The sequence below is a fragment of the Ailuropoda melanoleuca genome, chromosome 17 (assembly GCF_002007445.2).
Source record: "Ailuropoda melanoleuca isolate Jingjing chromosome 17, ASM200744v2, whole genome shotgun sequence".
Classification (NCBI taxonomy): domain Eukaryota; kingdom Metazoa; phylum Chordata; class Mammalia; order Carnivora; family Ursidae; genus Ailuropoda; species Ailuropoda melanoleuca.
Genome location: NC_048234.1, coordinates 25,415,660 through 25,439,378, shown reverse-complemented (window position 1 = coordinate 25,439,378; position 23,719 = coordinate 25,415,660). Strand labels below are relative to the sequence as shown.

Here is a 23,719-nt window from a genome sequence, read left to right as displayed (position 1 = left end):
AATCTTAAATAATTTGCTCACTCTTCCGAGCCTCAATTTCTTTCTCTGTAAAAAGGGATAATAATATCTCCGATTTCGAGGATGTGGGGAAGGCTAAATTCATTCATTCATTCATTCAACAAGTACTTATATGATGAACACCTACTGCATACCAAATATTCTTCTGGGTACTGGACTACATAAGTAAACAGAATATGGAAGAATCCCTATTCTCACAGTGTTTATATTCTACTAAGATAAAAGTTGGTGAAAAATTACGTTAACTTATGTAAAATAAAATACTTTAAAAATTAATTATTGTATCAATGTGTGCAGTGTTTATATCACTAATAGAAGGCCTAAGAAGAACTTAATTACGGCAGAGTAGAAATTCAAGTTAGTATCTGCAGCTGTGTACTAGAGACCTTCTGAACAAGAAAAATAACGTAGAAATGAGTTAATTGCTAGTGAAAAGATTTTCAAATTACCTTTTATTAGGTAGTCTTATAATAGCTGCTTGGGTATACAAATATGTATATACAATTTTCTAAACATGTAAATAAAAAGCAGTAGTTTAGTATATCTGCTTGAATTCAAATTACTCAAAACCTTACCAAAACATTCATTACAAAAAAACAGCAAAATTGCTTAACACATCCTAAAAATTTTTGGGTGTGTGTCCATAAACATTTTCAAGCTTGCTTTACAAAAAAAAAAAGAGTGCAATTTCTAATCCATGTGTTCAGAGTGACTTTTAAAAGTAGTTCAAAGGGGGAAAAAAGAAAGTAGCATTGCCTTGTAATACAGCATTAATTAATACTGACTTACCCTGGGACATTCATGAAAAGATCCTTTGTTATCACATACGGTAAAAATATTTAAAAATTAATACTCCAAAAAATTAATACTCCCTTTCTATGAATAAAACATAGGCAATAAGATTTTATTTTCTTAGACTGACTTGTCACCATGAAAAACTGCATTCATTCTGCAGATACTACTGACACCTCACATTATTACTTTAAAAATAGCTATGATGCTTGAAATTCAAAAAGAAACCCACAAGACTTAGTCTCCTCCCAATACATTCACTGAATGCAGAGTTAAATGAGCACATCTCATTTTGCTTGTGCCCTTCATATGCATACTTTAAAATGACTGCACTATATAGTACATTTGTATTTTTAACTGGAACCAAAATGAAGATGATCTTTGCAAAATCAACAGCCTGTACTTTCATAACAGTTGTCATACGCAAAAAGGAAAACAAAACAAAACAAAACAAAAAGCCCTGAGTCAGTATTTTTCGCAAAAGTAATGAAAAGGAGTGCTGTGCTGTGAAGTCATTCTATAACTTATGAAATGATTAAGACTGTCCAGTATCCATTTGTTCTTTCATTTTGATGGAAGAGAGGTATGGCTCTTGTTTAGTTTATCCAATTCAGATCATTTCTTAAAACTCAATTTCATTTAAATCCTCAGAATATCCTGATGATTGCTGAGTTAAATCTTCCATTTCTGTCAGAAAAGACAAATAGAAAATAGACAATAGTAATTTTCTCTATTTTTATTTTAGAAAAATACTTAATTCACATTCTTATGATTGGAGACTCTTGCAAAATCCCTTTCCAATCAAGCTGATATAATTGGGAAAAATATTGTTACCTGCACAGGGTCCTGCTTGAAATTTAATATCATCAATGGCAATATCACTTCTTATGGACAGTCCCCGAATGGCTTCAAAAATTACCTGAAAAGTAATTAAGTTTGAATTTAGAAATAGAGTCATCCTGATAAAACAATACGCATCAAAACCACAATGAGATACCACCTCACACCAGACAGAATGGCTAAAATTAATAACTCAGGAAACAACAAATGTTGGTGAGATTCAGAGAAAGGGGAACCCTCTTACACTGCTGGTGGGAATGCAAACTGGCACAGCCCCTCTGGAAAAGAGTATGGAGGTTCCTCAAAAAGTTAAAAATAGAGCTACCCTAGATTGAGCAACTGCACTACTAGGTATTTATCCAAAGGATACAAACACAGTCATTCAAAGGGGCACATGCACCCCAATGTTTGTAGCCACAATGTCCACAAAAGCCAAACCATGGAAAGAGCCCAGATGTCCATGGACAGATGAATGGATAAAGAAGATGTGGTATCTATGCACACAATGGGATATTACTCAGCCATCAAAAAAAATGAAATCTTGCCATTTGCAAGATGTGGATGGAACTAGAGGGTATTATGCTAAGCGAAATAAGGCAGTCAGAGAAAGACAAATACCATACGATTTCACTTATATGTGGAATTTAAGAAAAAAAAACACCCAGATGAACATAGGGGAAGGGAATGAAAAATAAAATAAGAGAAAAGCAGAGAGAGAGACAAACCATAAGGGACTCTTACCTCTAGGGAACAATCTGAGGGTTGCTGGTGGGGCAGTGGGTGGGGGATTGGGTAGCTGGGTGATGGGCATTAAGGAGGGCACTTGAAATCATGAGCACTCGGTGTTGTATGCAACTGCTGAATCACTAAATTCTACTCCTGAAACTAATAAAACACTATATGTTAACTAAATTGAATTTAAACAAAACATTTTAAAAAATAAGCAAAAACAAAACCAAAAAACTAATACTCGTCAGGGGCAGATCCAGGCTGTGTGGGTCTGGAAGCTTAGACTGTTTTTCGAGCTCCTTTAATGAGAGGAATACAAAATCACAAATTCAAATTTAGATACAAAAGAGAGTACTTATTTGGGATTTTAAAGAAATTCACAACAAGTTACTAGAGCCTTGGAGATTTAGGTCCCTTTCTTCTGAGATTTCTTTAGTCAGTTTCCCAGAAATGCTCACCTGGAAATACTTCCTGGTGGTGACTGGTTTCCCCTCCCCACCTAGAATATTCTGGTCCCAGCATTCACAGGGCCTATGAAAGTCATGGGCCAGAAGTTTAAGCTTTCTTAGGTTCTCCATAAATCTACAGTGATACTGGTACTAGATGGAAGAATTGAACATGGCTGCTGAGACCATGTGTGAACAGCAAAGCATAATCATTAAGTTTACCAAAAGGTCAAAGGTTCACTTATCATGTTAAATACCATAACATCCAAGTACAGCCCAGGAGGAGAGACCCAGTTCCATAACTTTAGATCCTGAGAATTAAATAACTGATCAAATATTCAGGTTCTAGGGAAAAGAGGTTACATTACCAGTTCTAAAGCTGCCCCAACAACGGTTAATAAACCACTGAATACTGCAGGGAGGCTCGTGGGTAATGAAAATTATCCAGAAGACACATTTGCTCTACCAATTTTATGAGCAAATGACTCCCTATTGCACTAGTTTATGATTTAAATTAAATCAAAGAATATAAAGTGGATAATTAATAAGCATATGAAACTATCTTCAAATTAATGACTCAAAGAAGCTTTAATGACAGAAATGGGCAAAATAACGTTATTAAAAATTCTAAGGACACAATCCCAAACAAGAATCCAAATCAGTAGTTAGAAGAGGGGGAAAATGTCTTAACACATCTAGACAGGAGGATATATGAGGCAGCTAATAAGCATTCTGGTTCTCTGGACATCAATAAAATCTGGTTTTTGACCTCTAAGTCTACAATGGAAATATAATAAATGAATTACCTGATGGAATTATATTCAGAATAATCTGCACATGAGCCAAACACTTGATTTCATACAACTTTCTTCTTTGAATTTCCTTAATATTTGAATGATAACCATTTTACACCATTATGATTTCCCCCTTGTATTGCAGATACACATCCTACTCTTAAATAACTGTGGTTATTTAAGAACTAGGTAAGAATTTATTTTTTCTTTCAATTTAACTGTATTATTTTTTTTCCAATGGCTACTAAGTCATTGGGACATAAATCCCTAACTAAGTTGTTTGAACCCAACTACTTAATAAGTGAAACTGTGAGGTATTACTTTTGCTCTACTGGCACCAGGAAAATACTCATAAGACTAAGCCCACCATGAACCAGAAAATTTGGAAACGTGGTGTTAGATGAGAACCCAGCACGTAATCACTCTTACTAAATGTTAGGCAGTGTAACGAACAATATGCATGATATGAATATTTCAATGAGCTAAGAATTTGTCTAGCTCTTTCCTCCTTCAATAGCATCAAAATAAAAGAACCCAGGGAGGAAAACTGAGCAGAGGGGGAAAGATTAAGCAAGGAATCCAAAGGAAATAAAATCACTTCATGTTTTTGATCAATAGCAAGTCAAGTGTGGCTTAGCACTTTATTAAACCCTGAGGAAGGAGCATGATTAAAATTTTGCCACTTGATGCATTTCTCCTATAAGGACGATCAGATGATTGGAATGTCATCAGGAGGCCACCCACGTATGTCCCCTACAGGATGAATCTCAAACGTCAGCAGTACTACAGCACTCTGAAAGTCATCTGCACCTGCCCACCCCCACTGATGATGCACCCGTTGACTTCTCCAGCTTTGTTCTTTTCTCCGAACTCCCGTCTCATATCCTACTGCTTACCCGACATGCCCACGTGGATGTCTAACAGACATTGAAAACTTTGCATGTCCCAAAAACCCTACCTGTTAACTTCCCTCCTGCACACACTGCCCTCACGCCTCCAGAAATGCCTCACCTACAGCCTTCCCCATCTCAGTAAATGGTAACTCCATTCTACTGGTTGCTCAAGCCAAAACCCATGGAGTCATCTTGATGCCTCTGTCTCTCAAGCCCCACGTGCCATACATAAGAAGTCCCGTGGGCTTCCGATGCGTCTCACCCCTGCCACACAGCCCTAGCTACCACTCCTTCTGCCAGGACTATTGCAGTAGCCCTAAAGTCTCCTTGCCTCCCTACAGTCTACTCCCCAGGTAGCAGCTGGAGTGATCTTTTAAAAATAAAAATCAGATCACATTACCTTAAAGCCACCTGATGGTTCCTCATTGCTTCTGGAATAAATTTCAAACTCTACCATGATGTCCAAGGCCTTTCACGATTACGCCCTGATACTTCTTTGATCTCGTTACCTGATCAGCTTGACCTACTTTTTTTCATAGCACTCATTATCACCTGATGGTACATTATATATCTTTGGTTTACATTCTATCTCTCCCCACTAGAATGTCAACTAAAAGAGAAGGAGCTTTACATGTTAGGGTCTTTGCTGCATCCCCAGCACTTAGAATAGCAAGCGGTCAATAAATATTCATTAAAATGAGATATTTTGGCCTACTTTAGGAACTCAGTCTGGATGCCAATGTAACTATTGAGAATACCACGGTTGCCATGGCAATATGAATTAGAGACCAGAGATATTTGGGAGGGAATATATTCTTAGAAACAATAATATCTTTTTATACTTTGGGACTTTAAAGTGTATTATTAAACCCTTTCACATACATAATTTCATTTGACCCTCTAACTGGTGACATCAGCACCGCAGGAATTATTACCCCATTTTGAACACGTAGAAACACTCCGAGAGAGGATGAGATTCCCCCACGATCACGCAGTGCTTATGACACCCAGGGGAAGGAGTATATTTTGGAACTTCCTTGGTAGGAGGGAGTGTAAAGTCGTGGCTTAGGGATACACACTTGGGGACCAGTCAGATCTGGGACTGAATTCTCACTCTGCCACTTACCAGCTGGACATTTAGTTTCCCCATCTGCAAAGAGGAGCTGTAAGATCGCCTGGAAGAACTTATGTACAGCTCCTAGCGCTGTAAGTGCCTGGCACGGAGAAGATGGCGGATTTATTTGCACGGGTGTGTCTGTGTTTCATTAGACATCAAGATGCTTTGGAGAGACTAGTTCAGCCTGGTCTCCAGATAGTTAGTCATTTGGGATTCCTGAGGGAATCACTAAATCCAGAAGGAAATTCCTCATGGCAGATTCATATCTGTTCCATTTTAAGACAAAGGGAACGGTCTGGAGTCTTTTTTCCAGGTTGTGAGCTAAAAATCTCTCAGGCCATTCTGCACCCTTTGAACTTGAACGCCTCAAGATGCTACCTGAGATGCCTAATTACTCTGGGATAAAAAAACAAAACAAAACAAAACCCTTCAAACAACCAGCTACCCGGCAAGTCTAGTATACTCAAGGCCTTGGACGCAACCCCTTGGGTTTAGATGTGGAGAAGCCCCTGGTTCTCTCGGACTCAAATCCCAGAACTCTTGTGCGTCAGCAACATTTGGGAGTTCTTAAAAACATCAGTGCTCAGGCTCCGCCCGAGACTCGGATTCACTTACGCTAGGACAGAGATGCTCCATCTTTAGTGTGCATCGGATTCTGGTCCCCTCCCCTACAGTGTCTGGTTCAGCAGTTCCCGGGTGAGGCCTGAGAATGTGCAATCTAGCTGTATGTCATTTTAGGTGAATTCGCATCTCGAGCATCGCGCCGGCCTCGGGACCACACTCTGAGCACATGTGAACAGGGAGCAGTATGAGTGCCCTAATGGCCTAACGAAATTAATCTAACAGCTCAGAATGATGACCGATTACATTAGTAAGTTCCCGAATGACCCGGTTTCCTTCTGTAACAGATATTAAAGCACTATCCACATCAGTCCTGGGGCTATCTGTTATTCTTCGCTCAATCTCTCGACAGTTTTATCCATGCCAAGATAATGGGCCATCCCCGGGTAATGGCTTATGTTCCCTCTGCCATTTGCTCTTTGGGAACACAGCACCCTGGCTGGCTCTGCAACCTGGCCCACCTGAGCTTCTGCACTTCCTTCCCATTGAGATCTGTAGAAAATTCCACATGGTTCTCTGATGGTATAGAATGAAGCCCTTACTATGAGTACCTCTGCCCGGGGAGATCTGGGCTTGGCCAAGCAGCCAGTGATTAAAGCTGAGGGGCTGCTGCCCCAAGACTGTTCGTCAGTCAGAAGCAAGGAGGAGGAGGAAGCAGCGCTTTTCGTGGAAGGTCAGAGCTGAGAATTCTACGGAGCAATTTCAGGAACGGCCAGGGTCTGAAGGTCATCTCCCCAAGAGCTCCCTGGAGCTTCGGCTCAGAGGAGGCAGGTGAAGTCAGTGGCTGACAGGAGGCCCCCGCCCACCGCTAGGCTAGATTGGCTGCTCCACCTCACAGACTGGAATGTGAAAGGCTCCTTCCGGCTCCTGCCCAGATTCACCCATGACCAGACGCTGTGGGACAGGGGTTCCTCCGACCCATGAGCCTCAGGACTGAGGATCGGGACTCCCTGTTTCTTCCACGTCGGTGCAGAGAGAGGCTTCAGATTTCCTCTGGACCACGCACACTGTGAAATAGAGGCTCGCAAACCAAGCCCTTGCATGTGGGTAACGATGAGGGGAAGATGCAGCTGGAACATCTAATTAGGTAATACCATGTTCAGAAGAAGAGGAGACTGCTTTAGAGACGTGCAGGACACATAGAATTCACTTGACACTCAGAATGCGCCAAGACAAAAATAGCCACCCTTTCATCACTGAGTCACAAAAATCACTTTACGCATAAATACCCGAAGCTTTCTCGGCCCGCTTCATCTCCCATTCACTGCTGAGATTTAGTCAATAGAGACTAATTATGTTTTCTCTGAAACAAGTACTGCCTTCATCTATGACCCTGAAAAAGAACAGAGTGTTCTCTTGGGTAGCAAGGAGAAAGAACAGCAGACGCTTATAGGACCCCTTTCTATCGCTTGGCTCTTGCCTCCTCCGGCTTACCTGGTGTTGCCTCTCACAACTGTATTCGATCAGCGCTCGCAGCCAGGAAATGCTCTGTTCACCTCGCCGTCTCCATAAGAGCGACTCTTCACTCTCACCTTCCCTCTTCAGGTACACACTCAGCAGGCCCGTCCCTGCTCCATACATGTGGTAGAAAAAGGTCAAGCACTGTTTTCCGGTGACTCCTCTCAGAGGCCAGGACAAGAGCTGGGCTTTTTGTCCATACACCATGTGGGAGGCCTCGATGTACATGTAGTAGCCTGGAGAGCGACACAAAATCAGGTTTGTCAAACACACACACACATGGAATATTCCCTTCTTTCTCTTCTGAGTAGTGTTCCTGGAAACATATTACAGTAAGTGGATGACTTGACCACTGTCCTGATGAAGGATTTTATAATTTTGGAGAATAGAATCCAAGAATAGATTTGCTACACAATCCAAACCATCAAAATAATTCTTTTCACTCAATAATTTAAAATTCAGTTTAATACACAGGATGTAATTAATGTTATTATAATACTAGCATTACGTCACTGATGTGGTGATTAACATACGGGAATTTATCCTACTAATTCATGGACAACGTTCTGGACCTTCCAGACATGGGTTTCGGGGAGAAAGCATGGATTTTGTAGTCATGTAGGTCTGGGTTCAAGTCTTGACTCTCATATTTGATCCTGGTCTAAGGAATTATCCTCTCTCAACCTATATTCATCATCTTGAAGTAAGGATTAATACTGTTTACATACAAATATATATATATATACACACACACTATAGCCTTTTCGTTTCCATTTCCTATCTTAATTTTGTTTTTAATTTACTGCTGGTTTCAGGCAGAAGCAAGATTTGTCTGCACATAAATAAAACAGTTGTTTGCTGGAACAGCTCCCACTGGCTGCTAAGAGTCAATTGTGTGACTTCTGTTGGTAGGACCAAATGACTTCATGTTGGTAGTTTGAAATGGGCCATGTTTGATGTATTTGCCCCACAAAGAGCAGACATAGCTACAAATCAGCTACGGCCCCCCACCCCCAGTATTAATAGTTACCATCCAGCCACTGAAATAAGGCAATATATGAATAGTAATTTCTAGAGTAACGCACCAGTGATATAATTTTGTAAACCTGAGGCTCATTTTAAAAAAGGTCCTGGACTCCGTATCTGTAGTTCTTAACCCTGGGTCATTTGATAAAAGTTTACATCTCTTCTACCTGAAAAACTATGCACAAATGTTTGCATGCATTTTTATTTTCTTCTTGGCCAACACTGATTTTTTAAATATACAGGATGTAAAACATAATCTTTACATAGTGTTCTGTTATTATTTCATGCAAGAGTTAATGGTCGAATTGAGGGTAAAAAGAAAGCTAGCCCAAATACTGCACGCGGATGAAATGGTCTCTAGGGCATCTTTCGTTACAGTTGGACGTTTAATTCATTAGCTCTAGTCATTTCCCCAAATGCCAGGCTTGAAATATCCCAATCGGAAATGATCGGAAGCTCTATCTGTGCTTCTTCAGGGCATTCCTCCTTTCTCCCACTTCCACAGACCCAGACCTGAGAAGTCCCATGCGCTATTAAAGAGGTGGGAGAAATAGTCCTGCTTAGGTGGGTCTTATCAAACTGTATGCACCGTGCAACCCTTTCCCCCAGTGTTCCCCTCAGTAAAGTCGTCACCCTGTGAAACCGGGCCATCAGAGTCATGGGATGTGGCCTTCATCAACCAGCCTTCCCCAGGATCTCCCTTAAAATATTACGAACGATACTGCCAGTGTTTCTGGAGTGTTCTCCAATGACATCCTCATCACTGACCCAACAGTCAATATTCAGCCCTTGTTCTTGTCTCATCTGTAGCATTGACGATAATACATCACTTCTGCCTCCAACAAGTACCTTCTTTTTTTAAAATATTTTATTTATTTATTTGAGAGAGAGAGAGTGAGAGGGAGAGAGAGAGCACGAGCAGGGGGTAGGGTTAGAGGGAGAAGCAACTTCCTGCTGAGCAGGGAGCCCCATGCAGGACTCGATCCCAGGACCTGGGATCATGACCTTAACCAACTGAGCCACCTGGGCACCCCTACAAGTACTTGCTTAACTTGGTTTGCAGGATACTATACTCTTCTGGTTTTTCTTTCATTTCACTGGTCACTACTTTGCTAATTCACCCTTTCTTCTCTGACCTTGTGCCCTTGGAGTGCTCTAAGGCCCAAGTCTCAAACTGCTCTATTCTCACGGACTCCATGAGCGATCTCATCTTGTTCCATGGCTTGTAATGCTACATAATGTTATTATAGCACAAATTTAAATTTCCAACCCCATTTGCTGAAACCCAGATGCGTTTATTCAGACTGTCAAATGGACATCTCCCCTTCTTGTCAAATAGACACCTTCAACTGAACATGTCCAAAACTAAACTCTAACAGCTTTACCCTAAAAGCCACCGCACCCTTTCTGGAAGTCCTAAGCCAGACCCTCCTCCCCTCACTCTCACAGTCAGGCTGTCAGGAAGTTCTGTTGCTCTACCTTCAAAACATGTCCAGAATCCAGTCGTTTCTCTTCTCACCACCTCCCCTGCTACTTCCTGGTCTAAGCCACTATTATTTCTCACATGGATTAATGCAACACTTGCTAGCTAGTCTGCCTGTCTCTGCCCTTGTTCTTGCCAATCTCATCTCAACATAGTATCCATAGTGAACAAAAGCTAAATATTACCACTCCTCTGCTCAAAAGCTTCCCTTGATTCAGCATTTCCCTTCCCTAAAAGCTGAAGGCCTGAGAATGGCTTTTAGGGCCCTAGAATCTCCTGACAATTTTCTTACCTCTGAGTTCTATCACCTTCTTCTCCTACTGCCTTTCTTCTTACTCATTCTGTGTTGCATGGCCACATTGGTCCCTATGCTGTTCCTGGGATATAGTAGGTATGCTATTACCTCAGGGCCTTTGCATGTGCTAATCCCTCTGCCTGGAATGGCTTTCCCTCCATAGCATCTCAGGCCTCACCCACTCATTTCTAGGTCTTTGCTCAGATATTTCCTTTTCCATTAGGCCTATTCTGACAACACTATTTCAAATTACAATCCGCCTCTGGCATTTCTCATTTCCTACCCTCTATTATTTCCATAGTGTTTTATCGACTCTTAACATACTATATACTTTTCTTATTTTTTTTTAGGTTTGCCTGTCTCCCTCCTCTAGAACACACAAGGGCAGAGACACCCTCTTGTTTGCTTCACTGCTATGCCTCTAGGTCCTAGAACATAACATACACTCAATAAATAATTGTTGAATGAACAAATGAATGCATTTGCTTCAGCAGCTCTAAGCCCCAAACCAGTTCGACCAAAGTCACTCCAGTTGTGTGAAGGTCTTGGCAGTGACACGTGCACTTGACTAGGATGCTCCAAGGCAAAACTAAAAGCCAAGCGTTGAAAAATTAAAGTTGTATCAAAGCCAATGTTCTCAAACTAGTACCATGCCATCCGATGCAATTTTTTGAAAAACCAAACACATATAAGATTATTTTTTAAATGTTGTTACCTTCATTCTTTCACTGGCAAGAAAATTGCTGTACAAGGAACACTGGGGTTTTTGTAATTTCAGCAATGAAAGGAACTTTCATTACTCTTTCCTTTAACATTTTCTAACTTAAGCTAGGCTGGATGTAAAAAAAAAAGTACAGATATAGATCATCCTAATAGAAGGGTGTATATAATTATGTATATATATGTGTGTGTGATTTATTTATTGTATATATTTGTGTGTGTGTGTGTGTGTGTGTATATGATTTATTTATTTATTTGAGAGATAGCCAGGGAGGAGCAGAGGGAGAGGGAGACAGAAGCTCCAAGTAGACTCTGCACTGAGCATAGAGCCTGACACGGGGCTTGATCTCATGATCCTGAGATCATGACCCTGAGCTGAAACCAAGAGTCGTTACATTACAGATAAAGGGCTGGTATCCAAGATCTATAAAGAGCTTCTCAAACTCAACACCCAAAAAACAAATAATCAAGTCAAAAAATGGGCGGACGACATGAACAGACACTTCTCCAAAGAAGACATACAAATGCCTAACAGACACATTAAAAAATATTCAACATCATTAGCCATCAGGGAAATTCAAATCAAAACCACATTGAGATACCACCTTATGCCAGTTAGAATGGCAAAAATTAACAAGGCAGGAAACAACAAATGTTGGAGAGGCTGTGGAGAAAGGGAAACCCTCTTACACTGTTGGTGGGAATGCAAGCTGATGCAGCCACTCTGGAAAACAGTGTGGAGGTTTCTCAAAAAGTTAAAAATTGAGCTACCCTATGATCCAGCAATTGCACTACTAGGTATTTACCCCAAAGATACAGATGTAGTGAAAAGAAGGGCCATATGCACCCCAATGTTCATAGCAGCATTGTCCACAATAGCCAAACTGTGGGAGGAGCCGAGATGCCCTTCAACAGACGAATGGATAAAGATGTGGTCCATATATATAATGGACTATTACTCAGCCACCAGAGAGGATGAATACCCACCATCTGCATCAACATGGATGGGACTGGAGGGGATTGTACTAAGTGAAATAAGTCAAGCAGAGAAACACAATTATCATATGGTTTCACTCATATGTGGAACATAAGGAATAGCATGGAGGACATTAGGAGAAGGAGGGGAAAAATGAAGGTGGGGGGAATCAGAGAGGGAGACAAACCATGAGAGACTATGGACTCTGGTGTCAGAGCGGAGGGAGGAGGGGGGATGGGCTAGGCTGGTGATGGGTATTAAGGAGGGCGCATATTACAAGGAGCACTGGGTGTTATAACAAACAATGAATCATGGAACATTACATCAAAAACTAATGATGAACTGTATGGTGACTAACATAACATAAAAAAAAAAAAAAGAATCGGATGCTTAACCATGTGCCACGCTCCAGAAGGGTGTATTTAATTTGATTCTATGGAAAATGAGGTCAAAGCATGAAAACGACCACGGTTTATCACCTAAATATGTACAAAGGCATCCCATGCTATTCTACACATAAATTCGTGCTGTAGAATCCTGAAACCCTGTCTTATTGCATGTTTAACCTAAAAAAAATTCCTCCAAAAAAATAAGAAAATCAGAAAAATAACTTTTGTATCTGGCTTTGGGGTTCTCAGAAGGTCCACTTGAATCCTAAATAAAGGATCTTGCCTAAAGATGAAACGGTCAGTTAGGAGGAAAAGCAGCCTCCTCTAAAAGATGCTGTCACTGGGGAAATAAAAAGTAGAGAGCATCAGGGCTCTGAGACAGGACAGCTTTGCAGAACTGAAAGGAAGCAATGGAGCCATCATGAGTGAGAGAGGATCTAAGAAGCACCTTCCCTCTAGCGATGACAACATGCACCCTACTGGTAACAGAATGAGTCTGAGACAGAATTAGTCGGAGATCCTGGAAGAGAGGAAAATGCCTAATCACCCCCAGAATTAAATGACATTCTTTCCTTTCTGAGTACAGTGCACTAACCATTTAGCCTCCAGTGGGTGACGCCTTTCTCGGAAATGCTTTCCGCTCATGCACCTCTGGGTCTCAGGTATTAGGTCTCCGGTTCCAGAGATCTTTGTGTTTCAGACCATAAAGTATGAAAGGAAATCTCCCAGGCTTTTGAGCTGTGTAATTATTCCACTTTGGGAAGACGGAGGTAACATCCAGAGGGATGTGAGTACAACACGTTGTGCCTTTCTGGGGCACTAACCCCAGTCTGTTTTTCTGGAGTCATGTTAGCCTCTCCAAGAATCCTTGATCGCATTTCTGTGTTAAGCACATAGGCATATTCCACAAGGTAATACCAATTTAAAGCAATCTAGATCAACATCTATACATACAAACAATGTTAACATATTCGTCAACTGATCAGAATTTGTCTCTCTGATGCACAGACCAATTATTCCTCTTGATTCCAAATATGTTTTTCCTTTTGACTTGCATGTGACATTTCCTTTCCCCAGAAAAGATCCAGAGCTTCATAGAGAGCCAGTCTGTCTCACATGTGTTTGGAAAGCAGAGAAAAGCCCCATGTGTTGACAAGCTTTGCCACATTATAACTCCAAATGCTGTCTGTCTCAGCAAACAAAAGCCCTGGATGGGAGCCAGGAACCCCTAGTGTTGAAACCTCAGACCAGCTCACATGTTCATGCACATGAAGGATTCCAATCTGTGGAAAGGATTATTAACTGAAATCATTTTCTCTGTGTGGGTCATTGTTGAACATTCAAGACGGGGTTCCAATGGGTCTACGGGGAGATCGGGGTCCCATCTGTTCTTTGTGCAGCAACTGTGCTGTGTTGAGACACACACCATATTCATAATTTGGAACAGTGAAGCAGCTGTTACTTCAGTCTTGGTGCCTGCCCCCTTTCACCAGGGCCGGGAAGGAGCTCGAGTGGCCAGTACGAGCTGCCTTCATTAAGCCGAAGAGGATTTTGAACAATCAGGAGAAAAAAAGACATCAGTACTTTGGGCAGAACCACAGCTAAATGTGTCTCTTTAAAATTGCTTTTTACTATACCTTCTAAGTGATTCTTAAAGCTTGTCATAAATGAGTTATTTAAGGGGGACAGAGTTTCACTTTGGGGAAACGGAAAGAGTTCTGGGGATGGGTGGTGGTGATGGTTGCACAGCAAGGTGAATGGACTTTACTGCCAGCGAAATGCACACTTGCAAACTATTAAGATGGTAAATGTTGTGTTATGTATATATTATCAATTTTTAACAGCAGCTTGTCATAGAAGCCTTCTATGTGTAAGTAGGATCTGACAATATCAGAACCTAGTGTGATAAGATAAATGATAGAAGGAGTGAAAGACACTGGAGATTTTGATAATCTGGAGATAATTTCTCAGAGGGTTACAGACTAGCTGGGCAGCCTTCTTACTTGTCCGGATATCAACTACTACAATTCTTTTTTTTTTTTTTTTTTAAGATTTTTTTTTTATTTATAAGACAGATAGAGACAGCCAGCGAGAGAGGGAACACAAGCAGGGGGAGTGGGAGAGGAAGAAGCAGGCTCATAGCAGAGGAGCCTGACGTGGGGCTCGATCCCATAACGCCGGGATCACGCCCTGAGCCAAAGGCAGACGCTTAACCACTCTGCCGCCCAGGCGCCTGAACTACTACAATTCTTAAAAGACAAGCACCGGAATTTGGCTGCTAGTAAGTTACAGCTATATAACGAACACATTAAATACATAATTATGATTTTCATTTGTCGGACAGCCTAATTTTATAAATGCATGTCATTACTTGGTATTTTAATGCAGCCTTGATATTTCTATCACACAAGAGAGGGTGTTCTTAGAAATGAAGACTTCGCCCTTAATTATCAGAAAGATGGAAGACTTACCGAAACATTACACAATATCACAAAAGAAATGGATGGTGTCTCTCTCTGGAAATCGTTAAGGAAATGATGAGTAGCTGCCTTTCTAGAATGCAGTTGCGGGGAGGAGGGCCTGGAGGACTTTTCATCTATTGGCTGGTAGACTCAGTGAGCCAGGAAATGTTACAATGGAAGGCATTTTCTCACTAAACTGGATGGTTACCTATTGATTTATTTATCCCACTATCTTTGGGCCACAAAATCCCTGTAAACGCCAAGGCGACTAAAACTAATGTTTAGAAGGATTCTGACAGCATGGCAGCATATAAATATTAATAAAATTCCAATAACCAATAAAACCCTGTGAACTTTAAAAACCTGTCTTTACAGTCTTGTAAATAACTAGCATCTGTGTCAGGAAAGACACATCCTGCTGAGTCCCTCCCTTCACCGTGCGAGTCCAGATTCATCTGTCACAAATGTTTCTAGTATTTCATTAATGAAGGAGCCAAATCGTAGGGCAAGGGTTTTGGGTTTTGTTTTGTTTTTTTTCTTTTTTACTAGCATGACTTGTCCTACTACATGACTGACTTAATCATTGGAAATATTTCCCAAACTTTAGTCATACAAATACCAACTTCATGATTTGATTTTGTCTGTCCACATACCTGCAGTATTATCCACTTAATATTCTTCTGCAAATAGATTCCAATTTTATTACATAAATACATTTATTCAAATAGGAAACTTCACATTAGCATGAAAACCAAAAAAAAAAAAAAGCTATAAATCTGGGAAATAATGGGTTTGATGGACTGGTTATGTATTTTTCTTATACATGGATATGACTATCAAATTAAAAAATATTTATCCACATAGCACTTAAGTTACCCAGTGGTAGTTTGGAAAACATTGTTTGAAGGTCTATCAAGGGTTCTGGTTACTACTAAGTCATTTTACCTGTAATCATAGGCCATGATTTTCTACTTATAAAAGCACAGATGATGATACACAACAATGAATCCAAGAAAGTATTCCAGAGATGACCATCACATTTTATACAAGTTTCACTAATTATACAAATAACACGGGCGCCTGGGTGGCTGAGTTGGTTAAGTGTCTTGACTTTGGCTCAGGTCATGATCTCGGGGTCCTGGGATCGAGCCCCACATCAGGCTCCCTGCTCAGGGGGAGTCTGCTTCTCCCTCTCCCTCTGCCCCTCCCCACCGCTTATGTGTGCATGCTCTCTCTCTCTCTCAAATAAATAAATAAAGTCTTTTAAAAAACTGCAAAAAAAACAACAGAATTCATTTGAGGGGAGCTGATACAGTATCAAAGCTTTTCACAAATACGATCTCAGTTATGATCATCATAGCAACCCTAAGAGATTAGAAGGACACCCATTGTTAACTGTATTTTACATTTGGGGAAACTGAGGCTCAGAGAACTTATGTGACGATGCCCCAGACTATGCAGGCAGCAAGTGGCAGAGTCAGCGCACTGTTCATTGGTCTTTCCACTACAGACACCATTAGATTTTGAAAGATTTATTGCATCGCCAGATAGTGAGTCGGAAACTACAGCTCCCTTGAAACTGCTATGTATGACGATGTGTTGAGTCTAATAAACACACAATAAACTGGCATGTCCATATGGACGTGTGGCTTTTGTGAGCTTCTCTTTTTATTTAATGGGCCTATATTTACTGCCCGTCTAATGCAGTTGTCTATAAACAGCTTTGTATGCCTTTCCTCTTTCTATTTTCTTCTTGTGCGTGTTCTTCCAAGTGTAAATTGATAAACTTAAAGGACGGGAAGCGAAAAGTAGAATGCAGTCTCCAAGTACAGGTATATCCTCTGAAAGTTCCAGAATGCACTGCATTCAAAAGGATTCTGTTATCACCAACACCAAAGCAACACCCTCCAGTCATTAAGGGGAAAGATACTATGTTGCTGGTCTAGAGTTTGAACCTATTATTTTATTCATGTATCAGTTAGGAAGTTCTGCCATTTTTGTATAATGCCATGATTTTACTTCCTGTACTGTAAAAAGACACATAGAAAATATTGTTAGGACTAAGTGCAAAAATAGCAATAAATCAACAAAGCAGGCAGTAGGAGATTTTTTTTGGATGTAATTCCATGATTGTTGAAGCTGTACATCTAAATCATAGACGCATTTGTTATTGCTATCCTAGGATCCAAGCAGATAATAATTAAAATTCCCTTGAGTGAGTTTCAGTGTTTTAATATTTAAAATGACCAGGTTACCTTAGCTAATCTATAGGATCCTGTTCACCTCTAGCATCCTATAAATCTATGAACTGTTAATAATTTGTTGAGTCAACTAAAATTTTCTTATTCTTTCAGACTATCCCCTGCTGGAGAGAAATTCTGGTGACTTTCAACTAAGCAACAATACATTCACCATAAAAATCGCCTTTTAAAAAATATGAGGTGATCATCAGGTGGTTTCCGTGATAATTACATAAAAGACATTTGGAGTTCTTTATTACTATGTCAGTGGTCTCCAATATTTCCTACTCAGGACTGAGAGTTATAAAGGGAAAAGGGTAGAGAATTATAGACTCTCAGGTAGTTTATAGCCAAAGGCAGTATGAATGTAAATGTTAATATTCTCCTCCTCCTACCCCTTCCCAAAGAACAGAACACCTTACAACAACATAATCTCAGATATAGCAAGACCTTGGGTAGAAGAGACAGAAGTATCAATTACAGAATACAGTTTAAAGAGGCCAGAGTCACAAAGATCTCGTTCAAATCACTGTGACTGGTTGGTACAGAAAAGCAAATGGCTTCAAATTTTGAGTAGAACAATCATGTTCTTAAATAAATTATGCCAACAAATGAAATACCAGAGACACCCCTTCTGGCTATGGTGAGTAACTTGCAGCAGACCTACACTCCTGCTGAGAAGGGCTGGAAAAACAATGGATAACGGCTATATATTTTAGAAAACACCTCTTTTGGAGTTAGCAGAGGGCTTCCCAGGCAGCAAGGACTCGAGGGGTCCAAGATCCTAGGAAAAGGAGGAGGTCAGTAAATTCATTTTACAACATTCTTCATTTCCCCAGGGGCATCTGCCTCTTCGGTTTAGAAGCTAAGCAGAGAGCAGCTAACAAGAGGCAGAGAAACCAACAGAACTCACTGGGTTGGGAAGATAATAACAGCAGTCCTGGGTTGCCAAGGCAGCCAGAGCTTCAGAGCCAAGTTTTGTGAGAAAAGAGAGGGACAGAAAAGTGAGCCCATCACCTGGCAACCTTCCCTGGAGTCATGCGCCAAATGCTTAAACTGCGGAGGGCAAGGGCCAGGAAGCCAAACGCAGAACAGAGTTTTCAGCGATCTCACCAGCTGAAGAGATAAAAATTAAAGTCTAGAACATACTAACGAGGAGGGCCCCTAAGAAAACTCCAGTGTATGCTCTCAGAGCATATCCCTTAGGTGTAGAGAGAGCAAGACATTGATCCAGGAAAGCAACACCCTCTCAAGTTAGCCCAGTTCTGACTGGACCAAGGGGACCTGTTCTTCTCAAGCTGGTTATTTGAGGATAGGTTGAATCCTCTCTGGAGAAAAAAAAAACATCATCACCAAGGATTCCATAATTCTTCATTCCCAATGTCCAGTATTCAATTAAACGCCAGATATTTCAAGAAACTGGGCCAGAGTTGGGGGGGGGGCAGACAATACAAACAGAACCACAGGTGACCCAGGTATGGAACTATCACACTTTTAAGGAGTGTAAAAATAACTATTTGCAACAATTTAATAACGTGAGCATTTAGTATTATGGCCAAGAATTAGATGATAAGATGAATTTCATCAAAGAATTTGAATCTGTTAAAGAGAAAGAAGTTGGGCGGGGGAGGGATGTGGAGCTTTGAGAATGCCAGAATAAAGTCCTCCGAAAATGTGTTTCTCTATCAAAGCAATGGGAACACTGGTAAAAAAACAAAACAAAACAAAAAACCTGTCAAATCAACTTATTCCAACTCCGGAAATTAACTAAAGGCAAACAACAATCTAAGAGTGTTTATTCAAGAAAAATGACAATGTGGCAAAGAAAGGTGAGCTTTTAACCTGCCCTAATCCCATTTTTATCTCTCCTACTCCAAAACAGACTTGACAACCAGGAGCTTTAAAACTAAGATATCTGTAAAAAGCAGTAGCCTACAGCAATTCTGCAAAGGGGCAGAACTGGTTTGGTGCTACCCAAAACCCCATCCCCAGAAAATATCACTATTTGACTTATTTGGCAAAGCACCAGAAAGTTCCATTCTTGGGGCTTCTCTTTATTTAATTTGACTGAGGTAGACCTTACTTTGTATGTATAGCCTTACCTCCAGGGCATTTGTCAAAAGCAATCAGTTCAATTAGCAACTGAAGCTAACAAAACACTGACCAAAAATTTTTAAAGAAAAAAACTAGGTCATGGAATGTTCCATGGGGGGTGGGGAGGGGCTTTGCACAGCTCCCAAATATCCTTGGCAACCTCCATGGCTTCTCAGAGGTTCCCATAGGATCAAGCAACAAGTTGGACATGAGAGTGGCCAAGTTAATGATGCATCCTTGTATCAGTTGTCCTCCCTTCTTGCTTTGCTACCTTCGCTCCACACTTCTGCTCCTTGGGACCACACCTCCAAAAATACAACCCGTATACAAACCTGTATCTTGGCCTTCACTTTCTTGGGAATCCTGCCTGACGGTATCCTACAGACCAGCCAAGTAGAATCATTTACAGTTCCCCGAAGCTGCCACACTACTGAGTGGTTCCATACTTTGCATGCGCCGTTCCCTTGTTCTGAAATGCTACCTTATCCTGCCATCCGTCATGGTGAACTCTCACTCATCCTTCAGATGTTCCCAGGAAGAGCTAGCTGCTTCTCTCTGCGTGGTTCCATCACCTCTAGAACTCAACCCTTATTACTTTACTTATTATAATTTTGGAGAAATTATTTGATGCACAAGGCATAGATGCTCAGAAAATGGGGAATAAATCAAGATCTTCTGGATTTATGATTGCTCCCAGTTCTAAGACATTTCATCTTATAGACATGTAACCTGCAATACTGGTGGCTCAAACAAGTAAACAAATGTTTTCAAGGGGCCTTTATTCGCTTCTGCTTTAGTTTTTGAATGGGTGATGCTTGTCATATTGCGATCTGAGAGCCAATATATCTGCCTACACATGGCTCCAGCCATTGGATTCCAGCGAAAGAAGAAGCCACCCTTTCAGGCCTTAGGATACACAACAGGTATGCAGGCTACTGTGCTGGAGTTCAATTTACAACACTGGTTCGCTGACACCAGAAGAGCTCAGAAAAGAATTTACTTTCTGCTAGGTGCACTTCTATAGAGATCTAAAAATACCATCAGTTTGAATATATCCTTTCTAAGAGAAGATACCCCTCTTTGCTTGAAAGGTGTTGGGGTGAGATCATGCTGCTGTGTGAAGAACGGTGCCTTTTACATACAAGCTGTCCCAGCTGTTCCAGGTCATTTGTGGTCTCTTAGTGTCACATAGGTGGGGAACTCCGGTGGACAGTGTGGATAGAATGTGGCCATTAGAGCCTGACATCCTCAAGATTCTGTCCCTACTCAGTTACTACTGTGAGGCCTCGGAAAAACACTTAAGTTCTCTGAGTTTCGGTATTCTGATGTGAAAAACAGGCATCCACTTACTTTAATTCCACTTACTTTGTGGTAAGGTTGTGTTTACAGACTGAATGTTTGTGTCCCCCCCAAATTTATATGTTGAAATCCTATTCCCCAATGTGATGATATTAGGAGGTGGGACCTTTGGGAGTGGCTTAGGTCATGAGGGGTGAACTCTCTTCAGTGGGATTAGTACCCTTTTAAAAGAGAACCTAGAAAGAGTCCTTGCCCCTTCGGCCATGTGGGGACACAGCAACAAGATGGCCGTCTATGAATTAGGAAGCAGGCTCTCATAGACACTGAATCTGTTGGCGCCTTGATCTTGGACTTCCCAGCCTCCAGAACTGAGAGAAAGAAATGTTTGTTGTTTAAGCCATCCAGTCTGTGGTACTTTTGTTACAGCAGCTCGAACTGACTAAGACAAGATGTAAAGTTGCCAGCATAGTGCCTGCACATGGTAAATGTTCCTAAATGATCACTAGCTAACATTATTTCCCCAGTAAAGCAATTGTTAAAGTAATTTTAAGAACAAACCAAAACACCTTCAATCCAATTCTATATATGTAGGTACCCATGGCAAAATTCGCTGCCTCATCTACATTACCTTGGACAGGAATAAAAAGATCTAACCTGTAAAAGATTTTTCTCTCGTTAGAAAATTGAAAGATGCTTTGAGAACCTTTTAAAATTTTGCATTGAAACAGGTGAAATAAAGGCTGAAGAACAAGGCAGACCCTAGAAGCAATGTGCTGAAAAAAATCAGAATTCTCCTGCTGGTGCACCAGAGAATTTCATTTAACGTACACAGCATTTGCTGGGAGTGAATACTGGGCACACCAAGATGTTTTTGCATTATAATCTTTGCAGAACATCCAGCCAGCTGAAACATCCTTCAAAGTTTTCAGAGACAAAGCAAACACTACCATATCATTTTCTTTAAACAAAGCCACACGAAGTTAACTAATGCATGCCCTTATAAACCAGGAAAAAGGTAAATAAAGGAGCCAACTTACGAGTCAGTGAATGTCTACTGAATGTGCTTCTGCTAGGTTCTCACAGATTGTGCATAGAAGGGGGGGGTAGAATGTGGTATACACATTAAACTCAGGTTATCTTAGTAGAAAGATGTGAGGGGCAGAACAAAGGCCATTTTGTGTCAGAAGAGCTCCCCCTGCTCCTTCAGCTTTCAGCCCACTTCGCTAACTCTGGGGAGGGATTCTGTTATGTGTTGAATCGTGCCCTCCTAAAATTCACACACTGAAGCCCTAACTCTGGTACCTCAGATGTGACTGTGTCTGCAGATAGGGCTTTTAAAGAGGTAATGAAGTTGAAATAGGGTTGTTGGGGTGGGTCCTAATCCAATGACGAGAGCTCAGGACACAGACAACACATGTGAGGACACAGCCGGAAGGAAGGCATCTGCAAGCCCAACAGAGAAGCCTCAGAATGAAACCAACCCTCTCAACACCTTGAGCTTGGACTTCTAGCCTCCTGAACCGTGAGAAAATAAATTTCTGCTGTTTAAGCTGCCTAGCAGTATTTGTGGTGTTTTATTAAAGCAGCATTAGCAAGGTCATACTTGAGTCCAAATACCTGCCCCTTAGGTTATTTATAATCCAGTTGGGAAGATAAAAGTGATATCCACATAGAAGGACTAGGTAAGTACCACTAGACTGGCACGAGAGTGACTGAGGGGCAGCAAGAGCACTGCCACCAGTGAAAAGAGAGCCAAGGGAGGAGAGGTCACAGAGACGATGAAGGGAGGGGCAGGGACATCTTTGTTGAGTCCCTACTTCCCACAAACACTGTGGAAGCGACGACCACACAATGTCATCAGAGTTACTGGCTACTCTTCTCAGTCTCCTTTGCTGGTTCTTCCTCTTCTGACCTCTTAACTTTGGAGTGCTCCAAGGCTTATCCCTTGGTCCACTTTTGGCTCTACAAGGGCTCCCTTGGAGATCTCACCCAGTCACATGGTTTTAAATGTCATCCATATGCCAACAACTTCCAGCTCAGCCATCTTTCCTGAACCCCCGACTGCCCACTCGACACCTCCCCTTGAATCTCCACTAAGAATCTGAAATCTGACACATTTAAAACAGAGCTCCTGATCTTCCCAGAAAACCTCTCCCCTCAATCTGTTCTATTTAGTTGTCGACAACTCATTCCAGTTACTCAGGTCAAAATTATTGAAATCATCTTTGATTCCTCTCTTTCTCGCATACCCATATTTAATCTATCAAGAGATCGTGTTGGCTCCACTTTCAAAACATATCCAGAATTTCACCCCTTCTTACCACCTGGACCAATCCACTGCCATTGGTATACCCACCCACACTGTAAATTCCTCATCATCATCGGTCCCCTGGATGCCTCCCTTTATCCTCACTGGGCTCTCTGAGTTCACTCTTGCCCCATTTCCATTTCTAGTTTTTTTCTCAACAGAGCAGCCACAGTGATCCTCTCAAAACCAGGCCAGGTCACTTTCTTACTTAGCTCAACATTCTCCAGCATTCTCCCATTTCAGGTAAAGTAAAATCCAAAGTCTTTCTAACTAATGAGAAGGCCAGAGCCTGGCCTACGATTATTTCTCTGATCTCATTGCTATTTGTGGGACACACTGGGCCTGCTTCCACTTAAAGGGCTTCCCACTGGCTGCTCCGTCTATTTGAAACACTTATTCCCAGATACACACTAGGATAGCTACCCCAACTTTTTCTGGGTTACCTTCTCAAGGAGCTCTGTTGTGACTCTCCTACTTAGATAAGCGAACTTCACTCATCTTCCTCCCAATTTCCAAGCTCCCCTGCCTATTCTATTTTTTTCTGTAGTAATTTATTACCTTTTAACATACTACATAATTTATAGTTAAGTGTAGTCTTTGTTGTCTGTCCCCACCCACCTAGAATAGAATGGGGACATTTCTACTCCTTCTTGGGGCTAACTGGTTACCCTTTTGTATGTCAGCAGGGGGACAGCCTGGAGGGGGTGGGGTGGGGGAAG

At 41.2% G+C, this 23,719-nt stretch overlaps 1 protein-coding gene across 2 annotated transcripts in view; it reads right to left on the bottom strand.

Annotated features, from left to right (window-relative positions):
- Positions 1-451: 451 nt before the first annotated feature.
- Positions 452-23,719, bottom strand: part of MAMDC2 (MAM domain containing 2) — a 152,003-nt gene continuing 128,735 nt past the window's right edge. The window contains exons 12-14 of one of the 2 annotated variants that reach the window (XM_019794667.2): positions 7,685-7,944; positions 1,645-1,729; positions 452-1,497 (exon numbers count right to left, since the gene is read on the bottom strand). In XM_019794667.2, coding sequence (XP_019650226.2) covers positions 1,433-1,497; positions 1,645-1,729; positions 7,685-7,944 — 410 coding nt within the window. In that variant the 3' untranslated portion in view covers positions 452-1,432. Of the gene's footprint in view, positions 1,498-1,644; positions 1,730-7,684; positions 7,945-23,719 lie in introns of those variants that run through there. The other variant, XM_019794668.2, reaches the window with a different exon arrangement.